This window comes from Aedes albopictus, chromosome 3 (genome assembly GCF_035046485.1).
Source record: "Aedes albopictus strain Foshan chromosome 3, AalbF5, whole genome shotgun sequence".
Lineage (NCBI taxonomy): Eukaryota > Metazoa > Arthropoda > Insecta > Diptera > Culicidae > Aedes > Aedes albopictus.
The window spans coordinates 363,915,917-363,932,760 of NC_085138.1; the positions used below are offsets into that span (position 1 = coordinate 363,915,917).

The following is a 16,844-nucleotide window of genomic DNA, read 5'->3' on the forward strand; positions in this document are numbered from 1 at the left end:
TCTAAGAATTTCTTCAGAAATTCTTCCAGGAAAATCTCCAGCAATACCTTCAGGAATTTTTCAGGGATTCCTCTAGTATATTTCCAGGAGCTCCTCTACGGTTTCCTCCTAAAGTATTTTCGCAAATTTCTTCGAGGATTCCCGCAGAGATTCCTTCAGAAATTCCTTCGAGGATTTTTCCATAAATTTCGCTAGAAATTCCTCCTAATTTTTTTTTCCAGATTTCTCTAGAAATGTATCCAGTAATTCCTTCAAGAATTCCTCTGGAGATTTCTCTAGGAATTTCTCCAGGAATTTCTCCAGGATTTTTTCAAGGGATTGCTTCAAGAATTCATCCAAGAAATTTCTCCAGGAAATCCTGCTGGGTCTTTCCAGGAATTACGCCAGGAACTTGTTCAGAAGTTTCTCCAGGCATTCCTTCAGGATTCTCTCTAGAGATTTTCTCAAAAATTGCTTCAGGAAATCCTCCAGCAATTCCTTCGGGGATTTCTCCAAGGATTTCTTCTGAAATTTCTATAAGATTTCCTCCAGGAATTCCTCAAGCGATTCCTTCTGAAATTTTTCTAGGGATTCGTTCCAGAATTCCACTCAGAATTTTTCCAGAACTTCCTCCAAGTAATCATCAAGAAATTTATCTAGCATTTCTTCTAGGTTTTCTTCATGAGATCTTTTAAGATATTTTTCTAGGCATTCCCCCCACTTAAACAGGAATTCCTCCAGGTAGACTTTCAGAAATGCTTCCAAGTATTTCTCCGGGAATTACTCTAGAGATTCTTCACAGAAAAAAATATTCTGGTAAAATTCAGCGATAAATCATGCACATAAAGGGAATGCTAGAGTTAGTGCATATTAACATTAGATATCATGTAAAATTACGTTACAATCGTGTAAATTTCCGCTAATAATCACGTAACCGGTTGGAGTCCATAATGGTTTACTCGATTGTTGGCGGAAATTTACACGATGGTAATGTAATTTTACATTATATCTCATGTAAAAGTGCACTAACTCTGACATTCCCTTTATGTGCTTGATTTCTCGCTGAATTTTGATTACATATTTTTTTTTCTGTGAACAGGGCTTCCTCCAGGCATTCTTCCAGGGATTGCTCCAGGAATTTCTCAAATGATTTCTTTAGAAATACCGCTCAGGCTCTCTTTAAAAATTCATGTAGGAGTTAATTTGGAAATTTCAGAAATCCTTCAATCTTTTCAGGAATGTACCCAAGAATTTTTCCAGAATTACTGCGTACTATGGTCGAAGAAAAAAAACAGTTTCTTGACCGATTCAGAGGAATTTCCCATGAATCAAGGCTGAGAAGTTCCTTCTGAACTGCAAACAGCCCTAAAGATCCCTAATCTTCCAGAAATTGATCACCGCCCAGCACCACGTTGATTTATGTAGATCAGGCGAGCTTATTTAACGTATTATACAAAATACAACAGCGTGACTGCTGAAGGGTTTAATAATGCTTTCAGAATATAATGTTATATTCAATTTCATCGTATTCCGTTTAGTTATAAAAGCTAGTAGGTACAAGTTTGCTAAGGGTGCTTGCCATCCCCCCTCCCATGACCGAAAAGCTGGCTACGCCCTTGCTCCTCTACCTACATCCAGGTGTCATCTGTGACCCACTTTTTTCTCCGGGTGTGCACCTAGTTCACCCAAATTATTCTCGCCAGTGGCGATGAAGGCGTTCTTGATGGCGCTACATTGATCTTCTACGCTTCCACCTTCCGGAATATCCGCCGCACGGTGTTCCAGATCCTCGACGAAGGATCTTTTCACCGCAGCGTCTTCAAGAAGGCTCCGTACCCATTTCCGGCTGATGCAGATGTGATCGATTTGATTTTCCGTGACGCCATTACGGGTAACCCATGTCAGTTTGTGCACTGGTCGATTTGGAAAGAGCGATCCCCCAATCACCGTGTCATTGATGCCACAAAACTCTGCAACAGCTCACCATTCTCGCTTATTTCTCCGAGACTATGACCTACTCATATTCCGAGTTGTCGGAACCAACCTTGAAGTCGTCCATGAGAATCTTGATATGTACCACCTTTTGGAATTTCATCCACGACAGCATTCAGTTGACTGTAAAAGTTCTCTTTGTCTTGCATTTCGGCAGCAGGATCATGGTAAGGATTCGAACCCGCGTTCTGAATGTGGCTGCAATTATCCTCTTATTAATAGGTCCTGACTTCAAAAGCACAGCGTGGGCGTAAGCGCTGAGCAGGAAACGAACTCCACGGTGGCGAGGAGCGTGCACATGCTCACCTCGTAGGCCAGAGTATAACAAAATTTGACCAGACGCCAATCTGTGTTCTCCAAATTTCGGTTAACGGACTTCGCACAGCTTCACACGAAATCCAGCGCATGAAAAAAATTTCATTTAAATTGATAAATATCGAGCCAAAAGAGGCAATTATTTAGAAATGCTCCATATCAAGCTAGATGTCAAGATATTTGGGTAAGGATAATTAAATCGAAGATCGCCATGACCTAGAATGCCATTGGGGCTTCTGACAAACATGTGGTCAAAAATAGATGCCACTGTACAAGCAAAACTCGTAAAGTGTATTCACCGCCAAAAATCCCAAATATTTACGCCATCACCCACTTGAACTGCATCAATAGGCCAATCAACGTTACCAAATCGTGAACAAGAGTGTGCCGCAGCCAATCGTTTTCCATTCAAACCTCAAACCAACTTCAGCCAGCGAAGCGGAGCGATGGGCAATCATAGTTCGGTGGTAGATGCAACCACCGCCGCCATCGGTGACAGACCTTCGGTTCTTCGGCTGCGACGCCGTTCCCGCACGGTGTTCAACTGTAAGTGGTCGTAATTTAATTTGCTTGATTGTAGCCATTGATATCAACCAGCAGCAGCATGAGGAAAGCGAGAATCGTTTTCGTTTGCCGAAATAACCGTTCTCTATCGTTATTAGCATTAGTCAACGGCCCGCGCCGCGCCGGAAAATGTCGTCTTGCTGTGATTTAGCAGTGGTTACCAAACTGCTGCCTACAATCAGAGGGATGTTGAATAAATAAAGTGAATGGCAAATCAGTGCAAACATTTCAATAGACAAAATCTTAACAAGACGGGACAAGTGCGCCTGCTAGGACTCTTCAAACAAATCTTGCTTTTTTTTTCGAAATTTAGCAGTTCCCCCTTACCTTCCTCTAAAAAAAGAAAGCCTACTTCTGGAATGCCTCCAGGGATTTCTCCTGAGTATCATTCAAGAATACCATGAGGGAGTTCTCCAGAAATGTTTCTATGGGTTTCTCGAATGTTTTTTCTAACACTTTCCCAGGTATTTCTCCTGGATTTTTCGCAACTGTTTATCCAGGAACTGCTCTGGAGATTCCTACAGCATTTTCACCAGAGATTTCACAGGGAATTTATCCAGGAAAATCCTAAACGATTCCACAACTCCGAGAACAACTTCAAAGATTTCTTCGCGAGATCTTAAGGGAATTTGTTCAGATATTTCTCCGTTATTTCCTCAAGGAATTTCTTTTTGGAATCAATCGGAGAACTCCTCCGGGTATTCCACCAGGGATTCATGAGAGAATTCCTGAAATTACTCCAGGTTCCTCAGGAAATGTTTTGCTTCCTTGGAGAAGTATGTAAAAAAAAATATGGTAGACAAAGAATACCCCCAGTAACTAAAAGTTCGGCTTACCAAGACAAAATACACTTTTAAGTTCCACGAAGTTCGAATATATTACCGAATGGAACTTAAGAGGCTTACAAGTTCCGTACACAACCCAGGAATCAATAAGATCAATAAGCAGTACATTAGTTGTATATTTGCATTTGTTGTGCTTGCTGCCCTAGCATAGCAGTTCAAAAGCTAAGACGCCATTAATTAGCATACAAAATGCTATTCAACAACGATTAGCTGTCATGTAACATTTCAAATGCACAATATGTCTTGGATTTTAAGCATTCTGAATGTTATTTTATAGCCACAAAACTGCATTGTATTATGTCTGATAAGTTGCGTCTGATAAGAATACGTTTTTTTACGTTTCCTCTATCTGCCCCCGTCGTCCCAGTTCAACTTCGCCCAAAGAAAAATTATGCAATCTGGGAGGAAATGTTACTCAATCACAACGAACCTTAAATAGAACAAGAAATCAACAATGCACTTCACAGTTTCATGTTGAGCGTATCCTGTAACGCGCAACAGCTCCTTCGCAATCGACGGGTCTTGAAATCAAATTGCAGTCAGAGTAGAAATCAGAAAAAAAGGTTGGATAAACACAACAACCAAGAAATATGCAGCAAAGAACAAGATGGCAAATACACAGAGTGAGTGGTGGAGGGTAGTGAGAGGGGTGAAATTTCTATTTTGGTTTGTTTTATATGATGCGTAACATTCAAGGCGTTACTATTTTGACAGTAGTTTATACAGTTCTTGAAGGCTAGCATTTAAGCAGCCGTATATTGGGCCAAAAACTGCATTTAAGAAGGCGCATTTACGGCTGAGTAGCATTAAATGACCAGCTGTAAAAGCGCATATAGTGCAGAAATAATGCTGAATAAAGTGCTTATTGGTTACCAGGGAAGTTTCGGTAAAGCAAATTGTTAGCCTTTTAAGCAGCTTGAAAGCTGCTCAAGATGTTACTCGAGACATTGTCGGAACTTTCTAGTTCATAGGAGTTCATTTCAGTAACTCGATGTTCTAATGAAAACATATTTGTTATTTTTAGCAACATATTGTTTCAAAAATCAAGTGAACTTGACTTACCTTACCGGACTGACTAAAGCCTGAGTATCCTCTGTTGAACGTAGGAGTCGTCACCATTCAGTAATATTCTTTTTTTCGCATATGGACGTGTAAAAAAGTCTCATCATATTGGTGTGTACTGTTTCGCATCACATGTTTTATCTTAGAGAGTTATAAAATGGACTAATTCATCTCGGTTTTCGCATCACAAATATCTGAATCGCCGGCACGATTATTGCGCCCACATATAAGTAAAAATACTTCGAAATTGGATACTTTTCTTCCACCCTTTCATATAGCAGGATATTTTCTATGTAGTTTTTCATGTGATTGCGCACTCACGAATTCAAGAAAAATGCCTTTGTGAATATTCCCAGCTTTAGCGCCCCCGTAGGTATAATAAAGTTTGGGTATTTTTTTTTTCATCGAATACATTGGTTGATAAATAAAACTGAATTTCTGAACAAAAAAATCCTATAACAATGCCTGGAGAAACGCATAGATAAACGTCTATACACTGATCCCTTGAAAAAGTTGAAATACTTAAAAAGGAATTTCCGTAGAAATTTATTGGACATATTTAGGAAAAAAATGTTTGGAGGAGTGGACGAATTAAATATTGTCGCTAAAAGCATTTCTAAAAAAAAATCGTGGATAATTGCTATTCTGGTACAGATTCCTGAAAAATGTGGGTTTCGTGGCCGTGCGGTTAGCGGCGACAGTCGTCTAGGCGTATCGTAAGCCTTAGAGTGTGGGTTCGATTCCCGGTCCAGTCGGTGAAAACTTTTCGTCAAAACTAAAAATTCTTCACTGCGCCACTGGGTGTTCTGTGGGTTGTCCGTTGTCTAGTGTAAGTAATGTGTTCAGTCTGGGCAGTCTCTGAAGACGGTGTTTATTGGCTTTTTATAAAAAAATCTATGGAGCCGTTTAAAAAAAAAACATGTAAGCTTTTCTATAGGATTTTTGGAGAAAACTTTGCAAGATCCTGTAACGACAATTTCAAAGAAAATTCTGTAACGATCCAGGAAACAAGTTTTAAAGAACTTTCAAAAGAAATCTGGTAAAGATTTTCCAAAAGAAATTTCTGGAGGATTTTCTAATAGAATCAATGAAACAATTACGGAAGGGATCCCGGAAAGGTTTAATAAAAAAAAAGGTTCCAAGATTAATTTCTACAAAAAATTGTAGAAAATATTAAAGGAATCCAATCAATGGAATCTTCTGGAATATTTCTTATAGAAATGGCAAGGGGAATTTGGAATTTTCTGTAATAAGAATGTCCCCTGTTGAATGTTTTCGATGGAAAACTTCCATCCTGATATTTGAAATTTTGTTTGCACCCGGTCTCCTAATCGAGTAGAAAGGAAACAGCTTTATGATTTTGAAAGAACCTCCACGACTTTTTGTGACTTCATATTTATTAGAAAAAGTACAATTATGAGTTCTTCATTTTTTTTTTGCGCTTACAAATGCAATTAAAAATTTAGTTATTAGTGGTTGGGATTTCTTCCAGTGATTCTTTCAAAAATCCCTACAAAAAATATTTCTGGAGATGTTTTCAGATATGCATCACAGGATTTCTCCAGAAGTATATTCAAGGACAACCCCACATATTCCTCCTGAAATTCAACGACTGGCTGTTCAAAAAATCTATCAAAGATTCATTCCTACTAGGAACTAGGAACATTTCCTAGTTTTTTTAGTTCCTCATTGATATCTCCAGAACTTCGTCCGAAAATCAACCAGCTATTACAGAAACTCTTCCAGCAATTCCTTAAGATACTCTTTCAGGGTTTTTTAAAGAAGTTTGGCTATGATTGTTTCCAGAGTTTCTCTGAGAAATATTCCAGAAGATTCCATTGATTTCTTAGGAAAATTATTGGTTTTCTTTAATATTTTCTCCAAAGTTTTATAGAAAATAATCTTGGAACTTTTTTTTATAAAACCTTCCCGGGATTCATTCCGATATTGCTCAATTGATTCCATTAGAAAATCCTTCAGAAGTTCCTTTCGGAACTACGCCAGATTTCTTTTGAAAGCTCTTTAAAACTTTTTCCGTGGATCGTTTCAGAATGTCCTTTGAAATTGTCGTTACAGGATCTTCCAGAGTTTTCTCCAAAAATTCGCTAGAAAGGCTCTAGTTGGGTGCCCTTAAAACGACTCCATAGATTTTTCAGGAATCCGTACGAGAATGCTTTTAAGCAATCATCCTCGAATTAAAAAAAAAATGCTTTCAGCGACTCCTTTAGAAAATCTTCTGCTGACAGAAATTTTTACAACGATTCCTTTAGAAATGCTTCCAGGAATTCTTTTCCAAATTCTCATGGAGATTCCCTCAAAAAATTCCTTATGAGATTCCTCCACAAATTATTGTCAACTAGCTGTCCCGGCAAACTTTGTCTTGCCGTCTTGTGGTGATTTGACAACTGTTGAGCTCAAAATAACACCGCACTCTAGATTGGTTTCATTTCGATCGTATTGATTTCCTTCCCCGGTCATCAAAAATCAGTACTTAATCAATTTTCTTACTTTTTAAGTAAATTTTCGCAACTTTCTTTACTTATAAACACAGCCACCACGAATACGAATCGAACCATGCAAGACTCATGCTGATCGGTCCACCCGTTCTTGAGTTTTGTTGCCTCAAAGGAACTTCAAACTCATTTTTATATAGATACTAGCTGTCCCGGCAAACGTTGTTTTGCCATTTGTGACTGTGATGGTTTGACAACTATAGGAATCATTGGACCACGGCACTCTAGATCGGTTTTATTGCGATCGTGTTGATTTTCTTCCCAGTTTATGGAAATTGCGATAAATTCACATTTTTTTACATTTTAGTTGATTTTCCTAACTTTTTGTGCATATAAACACAGCCACTACGAATATGAATCGAAATATGCAAGAATCATGCCGAATGGTTCATCCGTTCATAAGTTTTGTTGCCTCAAAGGGAAGTCAAACTCATTTTTATATATATAGATAGATAGATTATTCCAAGTCAATCTTCTATGGGTATCTTCCAAAATTAATCCATGCATTTTTTTTTTCAGAAATATCTCCAGGAATTCGATCCTGAAATCTATCAAGGAATGTTTTTTTCAACAGAACTTTTCCAGTTTTTCTTTAAGAAACTTCTCCAGTTCTTTCGCCAGGAATTCTTCAGGTAAACTTCTATGGGTTCCTTCTAAAAATGCACTAGGAATCACTTTAAAAATTCTTCCAGATTTGTTTAAAAAAATCATCGAAAATTTCTTCAGAAATTCTTTAACAGCTTCTCTAATCAATTCTTTAAGTGTTTTTTTTTCGGAAAATGCTAAAAATGGATATAGCAATTCAGAAATTCTTCCAGGTCTTTCTTCAGTCCACCAGAGATTTGTTTCGGAATTGCTCTCGCCTCGCCTCGCTCTCGGGATTCCATTGAAAATTCCCACATGAATGTGTCCAGAAATTTCTTCAGTGCAAGCCCGTGCAAAAGGCGTGTGGGGGGGGGGTGCAGGTTGTTACGGTGTTGCTCAGCTTTTAATTTATGGAAAAAGATTTAAAATTAGTTGAACAGAATGCAAGATACTTTAGTTTTAGTAAATTCCTTATTTTTAAAAAATGTAAAACTCGATATTGAACTAAAACTCAAAAACTGTTCTACTTTAAAATTTTTAAGCACGGTTGGTTCTCCCAGCAGCTGATGCAGCTCGTGGTTCATTCGCCTTCTCCAAGTCCCGTCTTCCATCTGCACTCCGCCGTAGATGGTACGCAACACCTTCCGTTCGAAAACTCCAAGGGCGCGTTGGTCCTCTGCACGTAGGGTCCATGTTTCGTGCTCGTAGAGGACGACCGGTCTAATCATCGTTTTGTAGATGGTTAACTTCGTGTTACGGCGAACTTTGTTCGGAGGTTAATAACTGATGTGTATTCTGTGCATAACGCGTGAATAATGACATCAGTTATGACAATAACTAAATAATAATAAGAGATTTTTCCATACAAATCGCGATTTTTCCATAATTGAAAAATACCTCAGTCCTCAACACCAAGCCAATAACTCGTTGAGGTATTTTATCGATACCTACAAAATAAGTTATTTTCAATCCCTGGATAACCGACCAATACCTTGTCTTGGTATGATACCTGACTTTGGTATGCTCCAGTAATGTGTCAGTTATTCATTCCTGCTCGGGCTGTTACGTGAACCTTGGAAACACTCCATGGTCTCCCGGAGTTGATTCTGAAGTGTCTAATGAACAAAGTGTAATCAACGTCGCTACCAAAAACGGACAAGTGTGTTTTGGACTCGTCGTTCAGACCCTTTGCAGCCAGCAGCAGTCCATACTGGGCCTTGCGCCTACCACATTCTATCTGTTGCCAGCAACCCACTGACAGGCATTGTTGTCAACATCTCTTTTGTTAAAACGGCCCCAAAATGTGTTGATCAAACGAAATTGGGCCCCTAATGTCACTACTGTCACTCCATGCTATAGGTATAGGCGTGTCAATGGCGTGGTTGCCAGCAACGACACACTCTACGCAGAGCTGGTGCGAAAACAGGGGAACTTCAAGGGTAACAAGAAGAGATTTGTCAACGCACATACGTCTGGCCGGAACGGAAAGTCCACCGGGACGTCAACACGGAAGTTCCTGGGGCTACTGCATTCCGCCAGCCGAAGCCGTGTCTAAGTATTGTGCAAGAAAGACGGACACAAAGTGCGTGAGTGAACCTAAGTATCCCGCGGTGCTCCCGAAGCAGCACCACGTTACTTGACTGTTAATCGCACTTTTTAACGGAGGTACGCAAACGGTTATGGAGAAACTGTGATCAACGAGTTTCGACAGATCTTCCACATTCCCAGTTCAAGAACCTTATAGTGTACCGTGTATCGTGCTACAGACCGGACCCCGTGAAGCTGCGAGGGTGTCTCCGTACGTGCGGCCATTTACATTTATTGGCATCGGCTGCTGTGGGCTTTTCATTTGGAGGTTGCCTTTAGCATGTTTGTTGGAGCTAGCAGGGAATTACGGGAAGAAATACCAGCGTTGAACCACACATATGTAAGTCAGAACATTTACAAATCGAGATACCCAGTGGCGTATTAATCCTCCAGCTGCGCCCCATATGGGTAGAGTGTGGGGAGTGTATGGAGACGTTTAAGACCCTATGAACCGGAGTGTAGGTATCATTAACTCTCGGTCCTTGACATTCGTGCCGTTGGAATCTGGAGACGGAGTTCTTACGCCGACTGGAGATTATGAAGTTCTTACGCCGTACCATTTCCTACTGTTGAGTTCAACCACCACAGGAACTGTTAGCGGACAGCGTCAAACCTGATACAGAGCATGCTGGATAAATTCTGGACGAAATGGATCGAGGATTACCTGCCAACGATATGTCGCCGTTTCTAGTGGTTCGACAATACCAAACCGGTGGAAGGTGGAGATTTGGTGGTGGTTGTCGAAGAATGTGTTCGGAACAGCTGGGCTCAAGGTAAACAATACACCTTGGGTGGGTTCGTAGAAAGGTAGTCAAGAAGTATCCTGGTAGCGAACCAAGAAGCTGGACGTGCAAACTAGAGTTTCAGTGGCTGGTATGCCAATGTGTAGGGAGCTGTAGGGAGCTTAAATGATTTATTGAGCAGATAATGCGACCGTGATGAATAATCTACATGTTGGTTAAATGTTGTCTCTGTACAACAATATTGTGTTTTATAATGCTTGTAGTTTTTAAAGAAATTCTTAGCATTTGCAGTTTTTCGTCAGTTACTCTTCTCTCCGAGAGCGACTGACACTCTCCTAGCACATCGATGTCGTTGAACTGCAGTTCATAATATACCTTCAATCGGGCTAGAAAAGGAACAACAGTCACAATTCTTCATGCTAACCATGGACCGTGGATAGAGTAGAAAAGTGGAAGCAGCCTCACAAAGGCAATCAACTGCAGGGACTCATCGAGTAATTCTTGATGTGATTTCTCCAAGAGTTTCGCCATGAAATTCCTTCGGGAACATCTCCAGAAATTCCTCTATGTTTTCTTTCAGTTATTCCTGTTGAGACTTCTCTAAGATTTTTTGCTGGGATTTCTGGGAGAAATTCGTGTTGGACACCTTTTAGGAAATTAACCTAGGCTTCCTCCAAGATTTCCTTAAGCTGCTTCTGTTTTTTTTAGAAGATCATCCAGGGATTATTCATGATTTTTTCCAAGAAAACCATCAGATTTTTCCAGGAGTGTCTTTAGGGCTTTCTCCAGAGATTTTTCTAAAGGTTTCTCCAAAAATATCTCCAGAAATTATTACTTGGATTTTTTTTATAGGCTTCCCAGTAATTCATTTTGGGATTACTCCAGAAATTTTTATGTGATTCCGTCTGGGGTTTGAACAACAACTTTATCCAGGAATACCTGTCGGTATTTTTCAGAAATTCATGTTTAGAATCTTCCAGGAGTTCTTTGCTGAAAATTGCTCCAGAAACACCTTCTAGGATTCTCAAGCAAAACTCCAGAAGCCCGGCTCCAGATCCACCATTTGCGACAGCAAATCTTGTTGGGATTTTCCTGAAATTATTGCTGAGGTTCCTTCAGAAATTCCCCCAGGAACTGCTCTGGAGATTCTTCCAGTAATTCTTCCTGGAATTTGTCTAGGAATTTCCTTTAGAGATATATCTAGAACTCTTTTCCTCCGGGATCAACTCCAAAGGTTCCTTCGAGAGTTCTTTTGATATTTTTTTCAGAAATTCGTCCGTGTTTTCCTTGAGGAACTTCTTTTGGAATCAATCTGGGGATTCCTCCGAGCATTCCATCAGAAATTCTTTTGGGAATTCCAGAAACTTTTCCAGATGTTCCCCTGGAGATTATATGGATTTCTTGCATTCTTGGAGCAGTATGAAATAGTAATTGACACGCAATGAAAAAATATCAAGTAATATCAGACAAAGTACATGCGTCATTCGAAAATAACCTAGAAGTAGTCACTCTTATGTCAATGTATTAACATTCTTCCTAAAAATGGATATTAAATGCTTCCTCTATCAACTACTGAAATTCCAAAAGTGGTCCGTAAAGTCAGTTGGCCTGAGAACCACTGCCACCATGTGTTTGCCATGGGATTTGGAACTTGACACATTCGTATTATGGCCGGTGGTGTCGGGGGAGAGCGAAACGCCCGAAGAAAACAGGGCGAATAATGGCAAAAATTTTGTCACGTCATCGGAATGCTGTTCCGCAGCAATTTTCCGCCCAGTTTTAGCTCTACCACCATAGCATGAAGCAGACATGTAAATAGGGGCACTTTTCCCATTGGTGTCATTTCGTCGACAGTCGTCGTCGTCTTGGTCGTTGTAGTCGTCGCTGTCGTCATCGTTGGCGTACGGTCATAATACGTCGTCGCTTTTGTCCTGTGTTGGGCCCAGTTCTAGTGAGGATAGCGAAATGCTAGTGGTCACAGGGCACGCGATGGGGGAGCTTATTTATGCATGACCTATGCTTTCGCCCAGTTTTCATGTCTGTCCAATGGTCTATCGTCTTGGGACGACACTGACTGGGGGTCTTAGGGTGGGGCTAATTTGTTTTATTTGAATGTGTTGTGTGTAATTTAGGAGGGATAGATGTTGACACCAGGCTGGAACCTATATGGCTCAGTCGGTAAATGTTCAGTTGTTTGTTATATAAATTCTGGGGATCTGTCTAGGTTTACCAAAAGCGAGCTCTGTCTCGGTCAGAAAAAACATAAGTATAACAGAAATAACGAAAGAGCTCACCGATAAATATTCTTATGACTTATGTCCATGTCTCTTCGTGTTAACTACAGTTGCATAAACTATAAAATTCGTAGTACCTTGTCGTGGATCTCTCAGTAAATCTTCAAACCAATTTAGAAAATGAACATGTATTTTTTGTTTTTGATAATTCCTGGTTATTACATAATCTGGAAAATATGCCCCACCCTATGCGATAATCCGCAAAGTTCTCCGACAAAGTAGCAAAGTTATTGGCTAAAACTGACCCAAGGAAGCAAAGCGATAAACTTAATTGTTTCTCGACTATACTTCCGAGTGGTAAATGACAAAATTGCTGTGACATTTTCCGAAAGATAACTGCCAATCTAAATTGGCGCAAAAATTACAACCGAAATGGAGCAAAGCACTAGATCTCCAAGTGGTAGCCACCGCTAATTCTGCAGTTTTTTTTTCATTAAATGAGAGAGCTTGATGGGAAAAGCCGTCGCTGATTAACGATGCTTACTGCAGGGAATTCGTTTGTTCAGGCTCCGTTCTGAACCAAGACTTGAACCCCATCCACTTCAACCCCGATATGGGAGCCATGACAAAAATTTAATAAAATCATGCGAATTTTTTTTTTATAACATAAGTTTGAAAGCTCTTTTTATCAAAATTATAGCATGTTTCTTCTTCTATGCCAACATAACCAAATGTTGTTAAAATGTTGTTATCTCACTCTTATAGGAGCTGGCCCTAGACAAGAATAATCCTACCCAAGTCCAACGGTTGAAAGCAATAAGTTTCCGCCCATTCAACTCGACAATGGCTAATTAAAAATTACTTTCTCGCGCTTTAATGAAAATTTCATTGTTTTTCTCCCATTGAACTTTTTGCCCCACGGTCGGTGTTCGATTTTCTCAAACCCGATCTTTTCTTTCTGATGTCTGAGTCCTTCATTACATCCTTGCGCCGCCCGCCACTTCTGGATATGGAGCTGCATGCTATGGTCCCTATCCCTGTAGCTGTCAGCGGGAGGGCTTCTTCAGAGACCTATCTTGATTGGGGTTGGATTGGAACGGAGAAATAAATTGATATTTGCTGTCCGTAGCTTAGGCTACGGAGAAAATGAAGCCGACCGTTGCAATTAATTAAATTAAAATTGGAAGCAATCGATTCATCGATTGCGCTTGCTTTGAGTCGTTTGCTAGACAGCATCGAGTTTGATAACATTGGAATGGGTTAAGACAAGATAACTATCGTTTCATTACGAGAGATCTTGTAGATTGGAGTTGTGAGCTCCTAAGTCTCCTCGATTCTGTTTTTTTATCGTTAACTAGCTGTCCCGGCAAACGTCGTACTGCTTGCCTACTGTGTTTTTTTGACATACAGCTCCATAGGGACGTCCCCGTAAAGTAGACAGACAGACAGACAGACAGACAGACAGACAGACAGACAGACAGACAGACAGACAGACAGACAGACAGACAGACAGACAGACAGACAGACAGACAGACAGACAGACAGACAGACAGACAGACAGACAGACAGACAGACAGACAGACAGACAGACAGACAGACAGACAGACAGACAGACAGACAGACAGACAGACAGACAGACAGACAGACAGACAGACAGACAGACAGACAGACAGACAGACAGACAGACAGACAGACAGACAGACAGACAGACAGACTTGTCTTTCATCGACCGCCAAACATACCCGATTATCGAAAAAATCACTGACTGTTAATTACTCGTCGTTTTATTACCTCTTTCATCTACGCTGATAGCCCCAGATCTCATAAAACATTTTTTTTTTCAAAATGTAGTAGGTACTATTAAATTGTATCGCTTTACTTTTAGAGGTATCGTCGATCAACGCCATCTGTTAATCATCTACCGTAAACAAACCTTTTGATCCAATAACTGCGTAAAGATATTCTCTTCCATGTTTTTCGGATTAACATCATCAATATTTAAAATCTTCCAACCAGACCATTTCCATTCATGATGCCGCTGATGAGGATGATTATGATTTTACGAACCTACCTCCTCTCTTTAATCGACTATCTGAAATTGAATTACTCGAACCAATCCAGTCGATCGGACATCTTCCCTCCAGCGAAAACCGTGAAAAGTTTCATCATTAACGGAGCACGGTGGCGTCGCCTCTCTACTGTTTCGGATGGAGATGGAACGTGCAACTTTTCCCATCAGGCCGGGCTTGGTACGGTTTCGTGGAATATGAGTATCCGACAAGACACCGAATGGCGGAAAGATTTGGAAAATTTGATCAACTCCACCACTACCACTACGCTTTTGCGTCTTCATTAGCATCAGCTACCTTGTGGTGGCAGCAGCCGAAATGAACTTGGTATCTAATTATTATCTACTGACAGGATGATGGCTGGAGGATAGCATGATAACGGCTTCCGTGGTATGGAAGGACTCGGTACTGGAGATAGGGATCAACGAAATTATGCTTTTTAGGACTAGGTATCCCAAGATGATAATCCTTCTCTCGGCGGCAAAGGCAAAACATGTGTCATGCTGTTACCATAGATGCACAGTAGGATCATTTTTTTTTCAGAGTTCAGAGATTGGAATGCTGGTTGATTCCTTTACTCCGTATATTTCAATCCTAACTTTACCAAACACCGTATGTAATATATGTAAACAAAAAAGAGATTTTTACATGAGGCGCTGAATCTCGTAAAGGACTACTTTTATCATTTATCTTCGGGGATGATTTGTGAAAGAATACCCGGATTTTTCACGTTTCTGAAATGCTCAATGTATTAGTTGTTATGGGAACAGTGATCTTCCCTTTCGTTTTTCTCCGTTCGTGGGTTTTGTTAGATACGGTGTTTGGTAAAGTTAGGCTTGATTTAGGGATTCTCTTCATTCTCTTCAATTTCTTCAGGTATTCCACCAGCGGTCTCATAGGATTTATTCAGATCTATCTTCTGGAATTCTTTCAAGTTTTACCGGTGATACTTGATAAATTTCTCATAAGAACCTCTAAACAAACCTTGCAGAAATTGCCACAGAAACTATTCCTTGGCAATTTACGAAGAGTTTTTTTTTTTAAGAAATTCATCAATGTTTACCTGTTCTACAGTTCTACCAGGTATTCTTCTAAAGCTACTTCAATTTTTTTTTCTCAGAAATTTCTTTAAAGAAATTCTCCAGGATGTTTTTTTGTGTTTGCGGAATTTTCTTCAGAAATTTCTCCCTTCGATTGTTCAAGAAATTGCAGAAATTTCTCCTCTCCATTCTTCCAGGAAATCCTCCGGAGATAACTTCAAAAATTGCTCCAGGATTTTTTATTCAGAAAATTTTCAAGATTTTTTTTTCTAGGTTTTTTCAAAGGTAACACCAGGAGTTTTTTTCAAGGGATTCCTTCAGATAATTCTCCAGGGATTTCTTAAGAAACTCCTTTTGGGATGTTTGTTTCAAGAGGAGAGTTTTAAAAAAATCACTGAAGGTATATCTGAAGCAGCTTCTGCGGGAATCTCCGAAGGAGTCCCAGGAAATCTTTCTGCCGGAACAGTAGCAGCAATTTCTAGATATTATCCTTGTAGGAATTTCTACTGCAATCCCTGAAGGAATTTCTCAAGAAGTCCTTAGTGAAACACTCGAAACAATTTACGAAGCTAGGACGGATGAACTAGATATCCCTTGCTGATATTCCTGAATAATTCTACAAAATTCTGAAGAAGTATATGGAGCTATTTTTGCAGATACCCTCGAATGAATTTCAAAAGCAATACGACCAGTAACTTGTGAAATAATTCCTCTTGTAATTTTCGAAGAATCCCTGTAGAAATCTCAGACTGTACTGTTGGATGAATCTCTAGATGAATATGTGAAGAAATTCCAGGAATATGCTTGGTGGAATCCTAGCGGGAATTTCAGAAAGCACTTGGTGGAGCAATGCCTGGAGAAACTCCTCGGAAAAACCTTGGTGGAATTCCTAGAAAAAGAATATCGAGGATTGTTTTGGAAAATTCCTAAAGTAATCTTCGGATAGAAATCTCTGCAATCTGTGAACGTATTTCTGAAGGAACTCATGTGGGAATTCTCAAATCTATGAAGGAATGAATACTTGTATAAAATTGGGAATGAATCTCTAATGATATTTCCGAAGGATTTTCGAAACGAATCCCTAGAAAAAAATCTAAAGTAATCTCCGAAGGAACCCATGGAATTCTATCTGAAAGAATTTTTGGAGATAATTCTTGAGAACTTTTTGAGAAATTCCTTCAGATATTTCCTAGATAAACATCTTAAATAATTCCTGAAGATCCTCGCTGGAGAAGTTGCTCAATGAAATATGAGTAGGTTGATTATAACTCCTGTAGTAATTTCTGAAGGAATCCCTGGAGCAATTTTGGAAATAA

General features: G+C 39.8%; 1 protein-coding gene across 11 annotated transcripts in view; it reads left to right on the forward strand.

The window, feature by feature from the left end:
- The window catches only part of LOC109428850 (serine/threonine-protein phosphatase rdgC), a 264,380-nt gene that overhangs the window by 150,058 nt on the left and 97,478 nt on the right, over positions 1–16,844 (forward strand). The window contains exon 1 of one of the 11 annotated variants that reach the window (XM_062855478.1): positions 2,577–2,832. The exons of the other annotated variants lie outside the window; for them this stretch is intronic. Coding sequence (XP_062711462.1) covers positions 2,733–2,832 — 100 coding nt within the window. The 5' untranslated portion in view covers positions 2,577–2,732. Of the gene's footprint in view, positions 1–2,576; positions 2,833–16,844 lie in introns of those variants that run through there. 11 annotated transcript variants of the gene reach the window in all.